Source organism: Penicillium antarcticum, assembly GCF_028974205.1.
Source record: "Penicillium antarcticum strain IBT 31339 chromosome Unknown utg000003l_segment0_segment0, whole genome shotgun sequence".
NCBI lineage: Eukaryota > Fungi > Ascomycota > Eurotiomycetes > Eurotiales > Aspergillaceae > Penicillium > Penicillium antarcticum.
The window spans coordinates 3002735-3019445 of record NW_026695301.1 but is presented as its reverse complement, the minus strand read 5'-3'; the positions used below and the strand labels follow the sequence as shown (position 1 = coordinate 3019445).

At 49.4% G+C, this 16711-nt stretch overlaps 9 protein-coding genes across 9 annotated transcripts; 7 read left to right on the top strand and 2 right to left on the bottom strand.

Moving 5' to 3' along the window:
• Window positions 1-268: 268 nt before the first annotated feature.
• On the top strand, window positions 269-1912 carry N7508_003848 (uncharacterized protein; the record flags this gene model as incomplete). Its single annotated transcript, XM_058461914.1, has 1 exon — window positions 269-1912. The coding sequence occupies one exon, from the start codon at window positions 269-271 to the stop codon at window positions 1910-1912; it is 1644 nt and encodes a 547-aa protein (XP_058322491.1).
• Window positions 1913-2343: 431 nt separating this feature from the next.
• On the top strand, window positions 2344-2777 carry N7508_003847 (uncharacterized protein; the record flags this gene model as incomplete). The annotated part of the gene is made up of 2 exons (XM_058461913.1): window positions 2344-2365; window positions 2419-2777. 2 exons carry the CDS (start codon window positions 2344-2346, stop codon window positions 2775-2777), a joined length of 381 nt encoding a protein of 126 aa, XP_058322490.1.
• A 983-nt stretch (window positions 2778-3760) lies between these two features.
• On the top strand, window positions 3761-5267 carry rhgB (putative extracellular rhamnogalacturonase; the record flags this gene model as incomplete). The annotated part of the gene is made up of 4 exons (XM_058461912.1): window positions 3761-4387; window positions 4439-4477; window positions 4542-4743; window positions 4792-5267. The coding sequence occupies 4 exons, from the start codon at window positions 3761-3763 to the stop codon at window positions 5265-5267; spliced, it is 1344 nt and encodes a 447-aa protein (XP_058322489.1).
• Window positions 5268-5639: 372 nt separating this feature from the next.
• N7508_003845 (uncharacterized protein) lies at window positions 5640-7160 on the top strand (the record flags this gene model as incomplete). Its single annotated transcript, XM_058461911.1, has 1 exon — window positions 5640-7160. The coding sequence occupies one exon, from the start codon at window positions 5640-5642 to the stop codon at window positions 7158-7160; it is 1521 nt and encodes a 506-aa protein (XP_058322488.1).
• Window positions 7161-7812: 652 nt separating this feature from the next.
• On the top strand, window positions 7813-8148 carry N7508_003844 (uncharacterized protein; the record flags this gene model as incomplete). The annotated part of the gene is made up of 1 exon (XM_058461910.1): window positions 7813-8148. One exon carries the CDS (start codon window positions 7813-7815, stop codon window positions 8146-8148), a length of 336 nt encoding a protein of 111 aa, XP_058322487.1.
• A 162-nt stretch (window positions 8149-8310) lies between these two features.
• N7508_003843 (aromatic ring-hydroxylating oxygenase subunit alpha) lies at window positions 8311-9651 on the bottom strand (the record flags this gene model as incomplete). The annotated part of the gene is made up of 3 exons (XM_058461909.1): window positions 8311-8502; window positions 8556-8781; window positions 8849-9651. The coding sequence occupies 3 exons, from the start codon at window positions 9649-9651 to the stop codon at window positions 8311-8313; spliced, it is 1221 nt and encodes a 406-aa protein (XP_058322486.1).
• A 267-nt stretch (window positions 9652-9918) lies between these two features.
• N7508_003842 (uncharacterized protein) lies at window positions 9919-11476 on the bottom strand (the record flags this gene model as incomplete). The annotated part of the gene is made up of 3 exons (XM_058461908.1): window positions 9919-9969; window positions 10016-10343; window positions 10587-11476. The coding sequence occupies 3 exons, from the start codon at window positions 11474-11476 to the stop codon at window positions 9919-9921; spliced, it is 1269 nt and encodes a 422-aa protein (XP_058322485.1).
• A 261-nt stretch (window positions 11477-11737) lies between these two features.
• Window positions 11738-14834, top strand: N7508_003841 (Monooxygenase FAD-binding; the record flags this gene model as incomplete). The annotated part of the gene is made up of 10 exons (XM_058461907.1): window positions 11738-11746; window positions 11798-11973; window positions 12026-12386; window positions 12440-12496; window positions 12541-12695; window positions 12814-12903; window positions 12954-13128; window positions 13183-13549; window positions 13597-13907; window positions 13962-14834. The coding sequence occupies 10 exons, from the start codon at window positions 11738-11740 to the stop codon at window positions 14832-14834; spliced, it is 2574 nt and encodes an 857-aa protein (XP_058322484.1).
• A 558-nt stretch (window positions 14835-15392) lies between these two features.
• Window positions 15393-16662, top strand: N7508_003840 (alkene reductase; the record flags this gene model as incomplete). Its single annotated transcript, XM_058461906.1, has 3 exons — window positions 15393-15611; window positions 15675-16005; window positions 16055-16662. 3 exons carry the CDS (start codon window positions 15393-15395, stop codon window positions 16660-16662), a joined length of 1158 nt encoding a protein of 385 aa, XP_058322483.1.
• Between the last annotated feature and the right edge of the window lie 49 nt (window positions 16663-16711).

Here is a 16711-nt window from a genome sequence, read left to right as displayed (position 1 = left end):
GGTCACTTGCCAACAGTGATTAATCGGATGATTCTTTCTCGGGCAAGTTTCTCGAAGAGCCCTCGATCATTGCCTGAAATTTTTTTCCCCACTCTCCGTATAATCCCGCACGAAGCCCCAGTTCTCATCAATTCCGGAGTCTGGAGCATGACGTACAGCGGCAAGGCATAGCCGGTGCAAATTTATATGCTGGACCATTCCCTCCCATCTTCTCTCAGACCAGTTCTCTTCAACTCCTTTCCCACCTCCCACCCATATACACAACATCATGAAGGCATCAAAGAATCCCCAGCCTGTCTCGGCTGACCATGATGAAGATGTTCAGACTGTTCAAACAGTCACTCGACCTGAATATTCTAAGAAGGGCCTCATCGTCGGAGGAAAATATCGTGACGAGCTGTCCGAGGAACAATCACAACAATATGACCGTCTACTACAAGAGGTCGACATCGACTTGCCTCTCACCGTGACTAAGCCTACCGAACACAATGGACAACAATTCATCATCCTCGAGTTTGTCGAGGCAGACAAGGAGAACCCTTTCAACTGGAGTGGAGGTTATAAGGCTTTCATTAGTGCCCTGCTCTGTCTGATGACATTGTTCATCGGTCTCGCCACAACAGCCTATAGTTCCGGAATCTCGCGCATGGTAGAGGACCTTGGAACTACTAACGAGATTGGTCAGCTTGGATTGTTCTGCTTCAACTTCACCTGTGCCCTGGCTCCTCTGTTCCTGGCTCCATTCTGTGAGCTTGCTGGTCGCCGAGTCGTCTACGTCGGCGCCTACGTCTGCTTTGCTCTCATGTTCATCGGTCTCTCTCTGGGCAAGAACATTGCTACCATCCTTGTCTGCCGTTCTCTGCTCGGTCTCTTCGGTTGCGTTGGTACTATTCTTGTCGGCGGTACCTTCGGTGACATGTATACCCCCGAGCACCGTGCCATCCCTATGGCCTCATTCTCTTTCGTTGCCATCTTCGGTACCGTCGCCGCCCCAATCTACGCTGGTTTTATTGATCAGGCTTTGGGCTGGCGCTGGGTTGAGGGCATCCAGGGCTTGGCCAACATTCCCCTCGTGATCATCATCGCTGTCTTCCTCATCGAAACTCGTGGAGGTGTAGCCCTCGCCAAGCGTGCAAAGGCTCTCCGCAAGTCTACTGGTGATGAGCGTTACGTCACCCACAACGACCTTGAGGCCCCTGGTATCAAGCAAATGCTCCACAACTCGTCCGTCAAGGCCGTCAAAATGCTGTTCACCGAGCCCGTGGTCTTTGCCTTTGGTCTCTGGATCAGTTTCGCTTGGTTCCTTGCCTTCCTTTTCCTGTCCGTGATCCCCATCACCTTCCAGGAGAAGCGTGGCTGGAGCGAGGGTGTCTCTGGCCTTCCTTACATCTCTCTCTGTATCGGAACCACCATCGGCTTCGCTTTGAACTTCCTCCAGATCCGCAAGTACAAGGCCTTGACTGCCGACCCCAACCGCGTCGTTGACCCCGAGTCCCGTCTGTACGGAGCCCTCTGCGGAGCTGTCTGGCTGCCTATTGGTCTGTTTATCTACAGTTTCACCCAGTACAAGGGTCTCCATTGGATTGGTCCCAACATCGGTCTCGTCCTCATTGCCATCGGTATCTTCTTCATCTTCGAGTCCTGCTACAGTTATACCTCCGATTGTTACGGCGAGCACTCCTCATCTGCCATTGCTGGTCAGGGTTTCATGCGTAACACCCTCGGTGCTGTGTCGCCCCTGTTCGCCTCGCAATTCTTCCACAACCTTGGTAGTCAGTACGCCGGTCTGCTCTTGGCCCTCATTGCCACTTTGTTGACTTTCATTCCTTTCATCCTGTACAAGTTTGGTCCTGCGCTGCGCGCTCGATCCAGACTTGCCAGCGCCACTGTCAGTGCTGCCAGAGGCGAGTAAATATTTGTCATTTCTTGCGATTTTAGCGTGTCAACGCATATGTCATTATGAGCATACATACTACGGAGTACATACATAGATTGAGGGTTTGAAACCTCAAATATTAGAGGACAAAAGTTTCCACTGCATTTACTTCAATTTCCAAATGCCAACTGTAAAATTCACACTCCTGCCTTACAAACCAGGCATCAACATCAAAATCAGCGACCAATCAGGGGATACACGTGACCATGCAGAAATCTTCAGTAGTTCGCAAAATAGCAGGCGGTGAACATACTCCTCCATTTCCATCCCAGAAAATTTCCCATCTCCAACTCTGAACCTCAACCTCAACCGCCCTACTACCTCCTTTGTACAACAAGGCCGTGATCCTCTGAGTGAGCCATTTCTTTCCAAGATCTGGTGTTTTGAATTATCTACCAAACGCAACAATGGCTGAAGACTCCACCGCCGGTAAGATCTAACCCCTGCCTTGTGTGTGAAGCAGACCGCCTAACAATCTCTAGCCTGGCCCATCGCCGACGAGACTCTCTCCCAGAGCCTCCTCGACCTCGTCCAGCAAGCCGGACACTACCGCCAGATCAAGAAGGGTGCCAACGAGACCACCAAGACCCTGAACCGTGGTACCTCCGAGCTCGTCGTCCTTGCCGCCGACACCACCCCCCTCCCCATCATTCTCCACCTTCCCCTGCTGTGCGAGGACAAGAACGTCCCCTACGTCTACGTCCCCAGCAAGATGGCTCTCGGTCGTGCCACCGGTGTTTCCCGCCCCGTCATCGCCGTCTCCATCACCACCAACGACGCCAGTGACCTCGCTGCTTCCATTCGCGAGATCAAGCTCCAGGTCGAGCGTCTCATGATCTAAGATGTTTCTTAGACAGGATATGGAAGGAATTGGACTTGGTGTATGTCGCTTGTGAATGGCTCGTTAGCCTGGTGGTAGGACTTTCCCTGTGACATGTGGACTTCTTGCCGCTGGGTCGACAATTGGCAATATTTGCTCGGAAGCTAGTTTGTTTGCATCTGCAGATGGACAATTCAGACACTTTGAACTTTGAATATTCTTCGTAGCTTGGACGTTTGTCTGAGATGTTCGTAAGCTATAGATTGGTCTCCATTTAACCACCCGTCATATCAATTCCGAATCATCGGCTCTTCGCTTTTCCAAGGTGGAGTGGACACGAGCCAGCGCAATGAAGAATTGCATCACCATAGCGCACCTGGCCCAACGCAGTAGATCGCACTAAGCCTTGCGCTCGAGCAGCAGGGTCCGCTAGCTGGAATATCTGCCATCCACATATTAAACTCAATATAGATGGCAATGTTCAATAAGCAATTACCACTGTAGCTAGCTGAGTATATTACAGCAGACGAAAAGTTGTTAAATTCGCGATGAAACAAGCTAAATACGATGGGGCAAGGTACCGTTTGAGAACGGCCTTTAGCGTCCTTGGTCGATTTACGCCAATCAATCAACACAAAACACCCTCCTTAACCCTCTACTCTCCTCACCTTCTCATGCACCCCTGACCCCTTCTCCCCACTTGAGCTGTACATTTCTTGGCGGGTGAGTCCCCGGCCATATGGGCCTGACGGGCTATGTGAAGCAGTTCGTTGTTTCCTCCATGCCGCCTCCTATAAACGCCCTAGATTCCCCACTACATGACTTCAGTCGACTGACACGGATGCGGTCACGGCAAGGCCAGCCCTGAATATGTTTGAAATAAAACATTGAACCACTTCAGGGGCTCTATACATATAGTCAATCTCACCCAGGCCAGATTTTGAGTCTTTCCAAACCACCCCTTCGTTTCACTTCTTTCATTTATATTTGTGCTTTTATTGAAAATGTTTTTTTACTCTCTTTTCGCAATCGGCCTGGCGCCATTGCTTGCAAACGCCGATTTGAGCGGCTCCGTCGGCCCAACAACCTCCGCCGCAACAAAATCCGCCAGCAAGGTCTGCAATGTGCTCGACTACGGTGCCGTGGCAAGCAAGTCGCACGATATCGGTTCGGCTCTTAACTCCGCCTGGGTTGCTTGCCGAGACGGTGGTGTGGTCTACATCCCACCTGGAGACTACGGGTTCTCTTCATGGGTTACTCTTAGCAGTGGTAAAAACACTGCCATCCAGTTGGATGGTATCCTCTATCGGACTGGTACTGATGGTGGAAACATGATCATGGTTAAGCACACCACCAACTTCGAGATGTTCAGTTCAACATCTAAGGGTGCTATCCAGGGGTTGGGATATGAGTTCCACAAGTCTGGTTCGACTAGTGGTCCTCGTCTCTTGCGACTGTTTGATGTTACTGACTTCTCCGTTCACGATATTGCTCTTGTTGATTCCCCCGTCTTCCACTTGTCGCTTGATACTTGTGAAAACGGTGAGGTTTACAACGTTGCTATTCGCGGTGGTAACAAGGGTGGACTTGACGGTCTTGATGTTTGGTCTACTAACATCTGGATTCATGATGTGCGTGATTGTTGCTTCCTCTTATACTGAGATTGATGCTGATTAGAGTAGGTCGAGGTTACCAACAAGGATGAGTGTGTGACTGTCAAGGTATGTGACATTTGACTTACAGCTGCTTGTATAATCTTGGGAGGTATATCTAACACCATAATAGAGCCCCGCTAAGAACATCTTGGTCGAGAACGTCTACTGTAACTGGAGTGGTGGCTGTGCCATGGGCTCCCTTAGCACCGACGTCGATATCTCCGACATCACCTACCGCAACATCTACACCTGGAATTCTAATCAGATGTACATGGTCAAGAGCAACGGTGGCAGCGGCAATGTCGAGAACCTCCTGCTTGAGAACTTCATCGGTAAGAACACATCCGCCCGATATATTCTAGAAGTACTGACAAATATAGGCCACGGCAACGCCTACTCCCTCGACATCGACGGTGCCTGGAGCAGCATGAGCCAGGTCTCCGGCGACGGTGTCCAGTTGACCAATGTCACAGTCAAGAACTGGAAGGGAGCTGAAGCCAACGGTGCCCAGCGCGGCCCCGTCAAGGTCAAGTGCGCCGCCAAAACCCCCTGCAAGGACATCACCATTGAGGACTTCGCCATGTGGACCGAGTCCGGCTCTTATCAGGTTAACACCTGCGAGAGCGCCTACGGTTCCGGTGAATGCCTAAAGGATAGCGAGGATTACACTTCGTACACCACCAGTGTCACCGTCAAGTCTGCCCCTACTGGCTACTCCGCTGCTACTATGGCTTCGGATCTGACCGCAGCTTTCGGTACTGCCTCGTCTATCCCTATTCCTACCATTCCTACTTCGTTCTACCCTGGCGCTACTCCCTACAGCTCTCTTGCTGGCGCCCAGGCTACTTCGACATAGATAGGTTGGCAGCCGAACAGCGATAATGGTGTGCGATCACCTCACCTGGGTCCACTTTGTATATAGAGCGGATGTGCAGTCAACACACAATATACTTGCCCTTTCGTTCGGAATAACCATATTTTTGTCCAATCCAAGCTACTAATCCAACATTCACAATATATCCCTTGCAGGTTACCAAACCCTCCACGTGATGTGGGGGAAAGTCACTGACACAACAATGCAAGGCAATCACGCCAGTCACGCCCAATGGAATCAAACCAATACAAAGTCCGAGCCATCGAATTTAGGATCGACTGCACACGATGATAAACTCAACTTTCCAGCCGCAAATTTTTGACATTTAGGTCTTTGTTTACCAAACACGACAACATGTCAACCTCGCCCAAAAGTCCCGGCCCCGAGCCTACAGTAACCGATGCACCCACCCAACTTCCCGATGATCCAAACACAAGCTACATCGGCAAAGCCGAGGTGCTCAACCGTGCAATTCAAAATATTGGCATGGGCCGATACCAATGGCAACTCTTCGTGGTAATCGGATTTGGCTGGGCGAGCGATAATCTCTGGCCTATTGTCACATCTTTGATCCTCCCACCGATATCTTACGAGTTCCACCCGTCTAAGGCGCCCTTACTCACCCTGTCACAAAATATAGGATTGTTGATTGGTGCCGTGTTTTGGGGCTTTGGGTGTGATATTTTCGGTCGGCGCTGGGCATTCAATTTGACCATCGGGATCACAGCGGTGTTTGGTCTGGTCGCAGCTGGATCGCCAAACTTCGGCGCGGCATGTGCATTTGTGGCACTTTGGTCTGTTGGTGTTGGCGGAAATTTACCGGTCGACTCGGCCATTTTTCTGGAGTTCTTGCCTGGGTCGCATCAATATCTTTTGACGATCCTGTCTATTGACTGGGCATTTGCTCAGGTGCTTGCCAACTTGGTTGCGTGGCCTTTACTCGGATATAGGACTTGTGACTCTGGTGGTGGATGCACGAAAGTTGATAATATGGGATGGAGATACTTTCTCGTTGCGACGGGTGGGCTTGCCATGATCATGTTTGTGACTCGATTTGCTTTCTTCACTCTTTATGAGTCGCCCAAATATCTCATGGGTAAAGGGCGGAATGGGGAAGCCGTACAAGTCGTGAACGAGGTTGCGAGGAGGAATGGGAAGTTGTCAGATCTGTCTCAGGAGGAACTCGATGATTTCGATCAGGGCGAGACGCAAGATATCTCAGCTGCAAATATCGCCCGTCAGCGACTGGAGAAGGTTCGATTCGATCACATTCGGGCTTTGTTCGACACACCAAAGCGGGCTTGGTCGACAACTCTTATCATCCTTGTCTGGGCTTTCATTGGCCTTGGTTATCCATTGTACAACGCTTTCCTGCCATATATCCAACAATCGCGTGGCGCCGAGTTCGGAGATGGTTCAACATACATCACCTACCGCAACTCACTGATTATCGCCGTGATGGGGATCCCCGGTTGCCTCCTAGGTGGACTCCTAGTGGAGCTACCAGGGTTCGGCCGGAAGGGTGCCCTGAGCACGTCGACAGTATTGACAGGAGCTTTCCTCCTAGCCTCGACCACAGCAACCACTTCCAATTCACTACTCGGCTGGAACTGTGCGTTCAATTTCATGAGCAGTCTCTTGTATGCAGTGCTCTATGCATACACCCCGGAGATCTTTTTGACCAAAGATCGGGGCACGGGCAATGCATTGACCGCGTCTGCGAATCGGATCTTTGGCATCATGGCGCCTATCATCGCAATTTTTGCCGATCTTCAAACTGCTGTCCCAGTATACGTGAGCGGGGCACTTTTCATTGCTGCTGGACTGCTGGTTTTGCTGATGCCGTACGAATCTCGGGGAAAGGCTAGTCTGTAATCACTCATTCCTTCACTGGCACCGAGGAACATTGCGTGAAAGTAAAAAGGAATGCTGCGAGACCTCTCACGGCATCTCAAACATAGAAGCAAATCTATGTCCAGATGATTTGGCGACATGAGATCACAGTTAATATCAAAGGCTCCACCCAGTCGCATAGAATGACATCATCCCCAATTGGAAACATCACAACAACAAATCCTCACCACTCATCTCTGTTTCGCCACAATACTTTAATATAAATAACTTCATGCAAACAATATCAGCCACTAGACTAACGCAATCGGAGAATTCCAACCAATAATCACATCCACCTCCATTAGCCACGGGGACCAACTATACGTCAGACGTCAGATCGTACAATAATAAATCCGATCAAGTGGCTGTTCATGATCGACGCCCCTTGTCCGATATTATGATTCGTCAGAATCCAATTGTACCGGGGGTGGACTTCATCTGACAGGTCTGTGGCTGGCTTGGTTGACGTTGCACCCATCATATCATGCGTTTGCAACCGGTTTTTACTCGTGGCGTTGACATATAAATGCTTCTGTCGCCTCTGGTTGTTCACATGTTATAAACAAACATACCTTGCAAATACCAGTCTACAAACAACACGTTACCACTTCCATACTATCTACCCTATTACATCATGGCCAACAACAACCAGAACCGTGAGTCTACACCAACACAATCGCACAACATTGTCAACCATACTCACATATCAAAATTAGCCGGTCTCCTCGGCGGCCTCGGTGACACACTCGGCAAGACAGTCGGCGGCGTAACAAACACTGTGGGCAGCACAGTCGGCGGCCTAGGCTCAACAGTCGGCAACGCGACATCCGGTGTCGGCCAAACAGTCTCGGGCGCCACCGAAGGGGTGGGAAACACTGCGAAGGGAGCTGGTGAGGGAATCCAAAATGGAATGTCCAGCGTCGGAGGCAAGAAGCAGACTGCTGAGAATCCTCTCGGTTTGAACGAGTGAGCCATGCTCACTCGGGTATTCTTTTCTACGAGTAACGGAATCTTGAATTTCTTGGGTATCATGTGTTTATTATTTTCGATCGGTCGCTTATGATATGGATAATATTTGATTGAATATTGTATACAATCTCATCAACGTTCCTTAACACTCATCGCATCACCATCACCATGCCAACTCGGGTCTAGTTGTACACCTTGCCGCATCCAATTTCGAACAGAATGTCTCTTCCTCATCGGATTTGCTAATCCAAGGTGTGATTGGGAGAGCGGGCCAGATCTCACAGCCTTCTTTCTCTTCTTTTTGGCGATGTTCCATCACCATTTGTCGCACGCTGTTTTGAAAGTGGATCGGTCCCTGCCATTCAAGTATTAGGATAGTTTCTTGAATCATCCTAAATGAATACATACCTTTTCCTTGCTAGGATGTAGTTCGCCACTGGTGAACACCCCACCATCTAGATTCTGTTGTGTTCCAACACAGAGCTCCTTATCTTCATCCAGGACCTGTCTGTAGAAGGCATTGATATTCTCGAATTCCTCATCCGTAGCATCTCGATGACGATAAACCTCATTCTCGATCTTGCTCTTCGTGGCTGAGACCGGAATCATACGTTGAATATAAAAGAATTTATCCCTAATCGAATCCAGTTAGCACAACTCTCTCTCTCTCTCTCTCTCCCGGAGAGAAACAAAAAACCCACGTAACAGTAACCGAGGTAGTAGGATTAAAATAAGTAATAGCCCTCCGAAACTGACTATCAGCAGCATCCTTATTGTAAATATGATGCTCCATATAAGCAGCCTTAGGCTCAACGCGATAGCGCGGCAAATCTGAAACACCATTGATCAGCGGATGAGAAGTAGCGCAATGGTAACATTCATTGTAATTTTCAATAACGCCCTTCCAATTCGCATCAAGTTCCATTTCCCAATAGTGATCGAATTTGAATTCGCCGGCAAAGTCAAAATCCTGCATGCGAGGCTGTTCGTCAATTGTGTCATACTCTTTTTCCCATTTCACGTCTGTGTCCCCGGCTTGTAGGTTCACCCAGACGAAACCTGCTCTGTCAACGTGGACATGGACAGGGAAGAGGGAGTGTTGAGATTTATCAAAATCCGGAACTGTCTCATTATCAAAGCGAGGTGCTTTTGACAGATTGCCCTTGAGACCGTAGGACCAGCCGTGGTATTTGCAGCTTAGGATGGAAGTTGTGCCGGATCGCTCGCGGATAACGGGGAATGCGCGGTGACGGCAGATATTGTGGAAGCTGTTGATGTTGCCGTCGCGGTCTTGGATGAGGAAGAAGGAAAAGTTTGCCACTGTGAAGGAGAGGTAGTCTCCTGCTTTCTTCAAGCGGCTAGAATGGGTGAGGAGGATCCAGCGTTTGGAGAAGACTGCTCGTCTTTCCAGTTGGTACATTGCTTCTGAGCGGTACCATGATGCCGGGAGGCCTTTTGGAGGGGATGGAGGTTGTTTGGCTGGTGAACTCCAGAAATTCCACATTTCGATTGATTGTAGAGCTACTGGGTGAAGTTGATAGCATATTGGTGCAAATGCTTTTCTATATCATCTACTTTAACTATACACTCCGTTGCGGGGAGCTAATGCACGAGAATGGGAGAGCGGGGTCTATGATAAGATATGATCAATTGGTACTTCGTCCATTGCCCCCATATTGACTCTATAGCGATTCCAGTGTCAAGAATGGGGGTGGCCGATAAGCAGAGTGGCAGGGATATTTATAGAACTTCGATTTATGACAATGACAAACTACAATCTGGACTGAACGGAACTATCCTCCTCGCCCCAATGGGCATTGACCTATAATCATTAGTAATTTCTCACTCAAGTGTATAGAAAAACATACATCGGCAATGTGATCATATCCCAACAACTTCGGCGCCAGACCGGGGTCGCGCCAAGCCAATGCTTCACCTTCAGGTGTAGGCACCATTTGCATTTTGCGATCTCGCTCTTGTTGTTCCGGGCCGTCATGGAGATGGTATAGATGTTGCTGGACGTTACCGCGCTCAACAACCATCTTCGTGCGCTGTTTGCGACATTCCTGGAAGACGGCAAGGGCGTGCTTTTTCGCTTGTAGGAACTCGGCCGAGGCCTTGGAGGTACTGGAATTGTTTGGGAGGCGGGCAAGGCATTCTCCTAGAACTGCCCCGTCTTCAAAGGACATTCCGGCACTGTGTTTGTTAGAAAAGGGACTAGCGCAACGTAGATAGTAATTTATACCCCGATGCCAAGTATGGCAGTGTTGCATGGACTGCGTCGCCCAGCATGACAAATGCACCAGATGGGTGAGTCCAATCGAAATCTCCGAATCGGATACAGAGACGCCATTTTTGGACAGACTGGCATAACTTGAGGAGTTTGGGGATTCTGTTACTATCAGTTGATAATTTATACTTGAGGTAAGGTGTTCTGACCGTGGATCCCAATCTTTGAACAATGCACACATCTCATCCACATTGCCCTCGATTGTAGATGCGAGAGATTCTTCTGGAATGTCATCGGGGACAAGTAGAACCATATTGAACAGTTCTCCGCCTCGAAGAACATAGTTCACTGAACCGTTAGTCTTGGTCTCCAATGTGAAGATATTGAACATACCAGCATGAGCATCTGGGCCCAACCAATAGTTAACCTGGGGATCCGTGACAAGCTCCGCAAGCTCAGGATCCTTGAGCATCTCTTCTGTAGATAGCAAAAGACGATATGCCAGATCACCAGTCTTGACCGGTGGATCAACTCGACCGAGGAAGCCCTCCGTCAACTTCCCAAAGATACCATCAGCCCCAATAACCAAATCTCCAATCCACTGTCTTCCATCGGCCACAGTAGCAGTTGCAGTCGCCCCATCCTCACTGACAGATACATCCACAACACGAGCATTGCAAGTAACAACAACCCCAAGCTCCCCCGCCCTCCTCACAAGACACTGCTGCAAATCCGCACGATGGAAATCGCGATACCAAGTCCCAGGGTACTTACTTTCCGATTCGTGGAAATCCATAGAAGAGATAGCGTTTCCCTTCCAACCAAGGAAATTGCAAACCCGAGGATAAGTCATGTGAGGCTCAAGAGCCTCCTGCAACCCCCAGTGCTGGAGAACCCGCGAGCTATTAGGCAGCACCTGGATCCCAGCGCCAACTTCCCTGATTTCATAGGCGGATTCAAGGACTTGAACTTCATGGCCAGCAAGAGCGCAGCCAATTGCAGAACCAAGACCAGCAAGGCCAGCGCCGACAAGAATAATTTTCAATTTGCAAGTTTCGGTCCGGGATTGTTGTTGCTTGATGGGGATCTGAGGGGCCATGGTGACGCGCGGCGAGTGTGAAACTGTACAAAGTTGGGAGAGGTGCTGTACTGAAACAGTGTTTGAATCGCTCACGAGGTCGGAGTTCTGAAGTCAGGGAGATATTTACATACCGATAGCAGGCGACTGTAGTTGGAACTCAAAGATGGGGGTTAGCTTGATCTGCTCATGCCGTTACCCGATGCCTTTAAAAGGCTGCCTTGGGTAGACATGCCTGCAGGAAAACATCAGGAAGCCATCACACAGGAAGCATTATTGAACATGTCGAGAGTAAGTTCTCTATGCGCTAACTTGTGTATAGTTTAAAACTCACTCGCAAAGTTCTCTTTAAAAGGACGCACAGCGCTTGTTACAGGCGGCGCGCGGGGCTGCGGATTGGCATTTGCGCGAGGACTCGCAGAAGCAGGGGCAAATGTCGCAGTGTTCGATGTTGTGCCAGCGGAAGAAGCATTCCACGCAATTGAGAAAGATTGGGGCGTGCAAACTGCGTACTACAAGTATGTTTATACCTTCACCGTAGTATACAACTACAATTGCTGATTCAAGAAGAGTCGATATTTCCTCCAAAGAAGGTCTCCAGGAAGGATTCGCCAAGTTCCAGAAAGACTTCCACAATGCGCTTGATATTTGCGTTCCCTGTGCTGGGATCAATCGCCACCTTCCCTTCCTCGAATTCACATACAAAGACCACCAGGATCTCCTCTCGATCAACGTGCTGGGACTGTATTTCACAGCACAGCTTGCGGCAAAGCAGATGATCGCAAATGGCACAAAACATGGTAGCGTCGTTCTGGTGGCAAGCATGGCCAGCCACATTGCCGTGCGAAGCCAGCTGTGCTCTGCGTATTGCGGATCCAAGGGTGCCGTCCGATCCATGTGTCCTGCCATTGCGAAGGAACTGGCTGAATATGTGAGTCAACCCCACCGCTTCAGTCAACTCACCAGGCTACTAAGTCGAAACAGGGCATTCGAGTGAATTCCATCTCGCCAGGATATGTGAAAACAGAAATGACTGCATCGGTGAGGCCCCATTCCCACTTTTCCAATCGAGTGCTAAGGGTTAGTTCCCCCATCTTCTGGAAGGCTGGAAATCAGAGGCAATGAACGGCCGCATTGCCGAGCCCGAGGATATTATGGGGGCATGTGTGTTTCTAGCCAGCGACGCCAGTCTGTACATGACGGGGTCGGACATCGTCGTGGACGGTGGGGTGACAGGATGGTGATAGTTGAAGAGTGGGGGTGTCCCCCGCATATGAGAAGAGGAATTGCAATAAATAGGAAGACCAAGATAGAGAATTGCATTGAATTGGACGCTAAACTATCAACATGTCTCCAAGTGCTGACCATGAAGGCTATCGCATTGGCTCCGTCGATGCGTCTACTACTGTGGTTGTCGTGGGCGCCGGGCCTTCGGGCTTGATGCTGGCGTAAGTCATATTGGAAGCGTCAAACTTATTTTTATACTCACAAACCACAGCTGCAACCTCGTCCGCTTTGGAATTGCAGTGGTGATCCTCGATGATCGCCCCGATAAAACATCTACAGGCAAGGCCGATGGAATGCAACCCAAGACCATCGAGACATTCAAACAATTACGTCTCGCAGAGCCACTGTTAAGAACTGCAGCTAGAGTCCACGATATCGCGTTCTGGGTGGGTTCAATTTATTCGTATGTCAGAGGCTTCGCTAAAAGAAAAAAAAAATAGCAATCGACCGCCGACCATCCCCTTCGTCGAACAGGCCGTCAAACCCATTACCCCGAGCACCTCGTCGGCGCGTCGGATCCATATATTCTACTAGCACACCAGGGCATGGTCGAGGAGGTCCTGATTGACGACATGGAGTCAAGGGGTGTATTCATCACGCGCAACAGCCGATTTACCTCATGCTTGCGCCTGTCTGGGACAAACAACTTGGAAATTGTATACGAGAATATCTCGACAGGCACTTCCCACAAGATTCAAGCCGATTACCTGGTTGGATGCGATGGAGCCAGATCAAAGGTCAGGGGATTCATCCCAGATGCTGATCTAGAGGGAGAACTCACCAACGCGGCCTGGGGTGTGCTGGATGGTATGTCTCTGCGGTCATATACGATGAATAAACAACTCACCAGATAGGGGTGATCGATACCGACTTCCCCGATCTATGGAGCAAAGTCGCGTTGCGATCAGCCTCCGCCGGGTCCATCCTCTGGATCCCTCGCGAGAGGGGAATGACTAGGTTGTACGTTGAGTTGAGCTCAACGGATGGCGAACGAGTGGACAAGGCTAAAGCTACCACTGAATATGTGATGCAACGCGCAAGAGATGCAATGCAGCCTTTTCAACTTGAGTGGAAATCTGTAGAGTGGTTCGGTACATACGTTGTTGGACAACGTGTTGCGAGACACTTTATGGATCCGCAGGCACAGATCTTTATTGCGGGTGACGTATGTTTCAATCCGACTATATACGAAATTGGATTTCCGCTGATATTTACAAAGGCCGGCCATTGTCATTCGGCACTTGCTGCTCAGGGTGCTAACACCAGCATGCACGATAGCTTCAATCTTGCATGGAAGATCAATTTCCTGAGCAGAGGGTTGGCTAGGCCTTCTATACTGCACACCTATGAAGAAGAACGACAAAAGATTGCATATGATCTTATCAAATTCGACGTGGAGCACTGCAAAGCCTTTGCAGAGGGCGAAGCTGCATTGTCAGAGAACTTCGATAACAATATTCGGTTTATCTCCGGTGTTGGCGCAGAGTATGGTCCTGGAATGCTTACGAGTGCTTCGGCCAACGACAGCAGACTCAAGCCTGGAATGCTACAGCTTCCTGCCAAAGTTACTCGCTACCTTGATGCCAATCCAGTCGATATTCAATTGGATGTTCCCCTTCTCGGCCAATTCAAGATCTACACATTTGTTCCGGAGGTTTCTCAGTCCCTGGGGTTCCTGCAAGATGTCACTCAGGCGTTGAAGAAGACTTTCGTCAAAATCACATCTCAGGCTGAACAATCCTACAGAAAGCAACCTCGAGGCTACGCTCCCTCTGATGAGTTTGTCCAGTCTCATCGATACACGGCTGTCTCAGAGGCATTCACTTTGGCGATGGTGACACGGTCTCCTCAATCCCAGTTCGAAATTGCCAATCTACCAGATCTTTTCCAGAAGAGTCGTTGGACCTTATATCTGGACAATGCTGAAAAGGCTAGTTGTACGCAGAAGTGGTTCGGTGATCTCCGGTCAGATAAGGCTGGTATTGCCGTTGTTAGGCCCGATGGATATATTGGGGCTATCGATTCCTGGGGTACCAGCGAAGGAGAGCGCGCGGTACAGTGGATGAAGCACTACTTTTCGTTTATGCTGTAATAGATGAATGTGTCTTTGAATTTTTTTTTGTATTATCTCCATTGCTGTAGAAAGAACTGGAAATTAAGTTCACACTTCTATACATTATGTGCTCATGTTCCTAACTCGTGTTATTACTATCATACTGACATACATCCTTTACTTGTTGGCGCTTTGTTTCTTTTCTGAGTGAGAGCTCTGATCTTGATTGGGCACTTCATAACTACAGGGGTTTCAATCGATTTGAAGTCTGCTAGACTTTATCTGAACTAGTTCTCTCATAGACCTTCCAACTCGAAACTGCTAGACAAAGGAAACAACCAAAACTTGCCACCTCACTACTTTCCTGCAGCAAGAATGAGGAGAGCATACGAAAGATGGGGGTAGAGCTAATATGCAGTGGGGGTGTTTCATGCACGCCACTATCAATAGAGCTGCAAGAGCTTCATCCCACTATTAAAAATATCCCTCCATGCATCCCACTTTCTACACAAAAGCGGGAGGTAAAAGGGGGCATTAGCTATATATACAATAGATACACTGCTTCAATAGACTACCAAACCAAAAATATCACACACCATGGGTTCAATTGCCACCAAAGATTTCCTTTTCGAGTCCCTCCGTCTGGGAGCTCTCCCGTTCAAGCACCGTGTCATTATGGCACCATGCACGCGTATGAGAGCTTCGAAGGAGTCAGAGGGTGTATACGTGCCCAATGATCTCAATGTCGAGTATTATTCGCAACGCGCCTCTGATGGAGGTTTCATGTTGACGGAGGCTACTCCCATTAGCAGACACGTATGTGAAGTCATTGACAATACCAGGGGTACCGCCTAGGCCATACAAGACTAACAGTATCAGGCGGCTGGATATCCAGGAGTCCCGGGGATCTTCACGCCCTCGCAGATTGCCGGCTGGAAGAAGGTTACCAATGCAGTTCATGCTAAAGGCGCCTTCATTTACTGTCAGCTGTGGCATGTCGGCCGTGCAACTGTCTCTTCTTTCATCGAAGGAAGAGATGTTCTTGGTGCTAGTGAAATTCCCATTACTGGAAATGCACTTGATGGTACCGAGTATGCAGCCTCGCCACCACGCCCTATGACCATTGAGGAAATCCAAGAAACAGTCAAGGAATATGTCGATGCAGCCAAGCGAGCCCATGAAGCTGGATTTGACGGAGTCGAGATTCATGGTGAGACCTTTTGAAAGGTTTCATATATGCACCATGGCTAATTGAATAGGCGCAAACGGCTACCTCCTCGACCAGTTCCTCCACGACAACGTCAACACCCGCAACGACGAATACGGCGGCAGCATCGAGAAGCGAGCTCGTTTCATACTGGAAGTCATTGAAGCAGTCACTGCCGCTTTTGGAGCCGGCCGGGTTGGAATCCGTCTGTCGCCATACAACTATTTCCAGGATACACGCGACTCCAACCCCAGCGTGAATTGGGCAAAACTGTGCTCAATGATCGCCAACCTGGCAGAAGAATCCCGACCGGCATACGTACACATGATCGAGCCTCGTTTCGACGAAGTCCTCGATGAAAAGGCCAAGATCGACTCCCTGGCCACAGAGAAGCCTTCGCTAGAGGTATTCCGGCCGACACTGAAGAAAGGAGGAATCCAATTCCTAGCAGCTGGAAACTTCAACCCCGACAATGCGGGTCCAAAGCTTGCGACTGATGGCGCCGATGCGGTTGTCTTTGGCCGTTATTTCATTTCGAACCCTGATCTGCCGCGTCGCTTGAAGGAGGGCTTGCCTTTGACTCCTTATGACCGGACGACCTTCTATGGTGCTGATCCTGCTGAGAAGGGCTATACTGACTATCCATTCTATAGTGCATAGATGGAGATGCAAGGGACGGTTCGAACAAATCATATATAACAACATATCA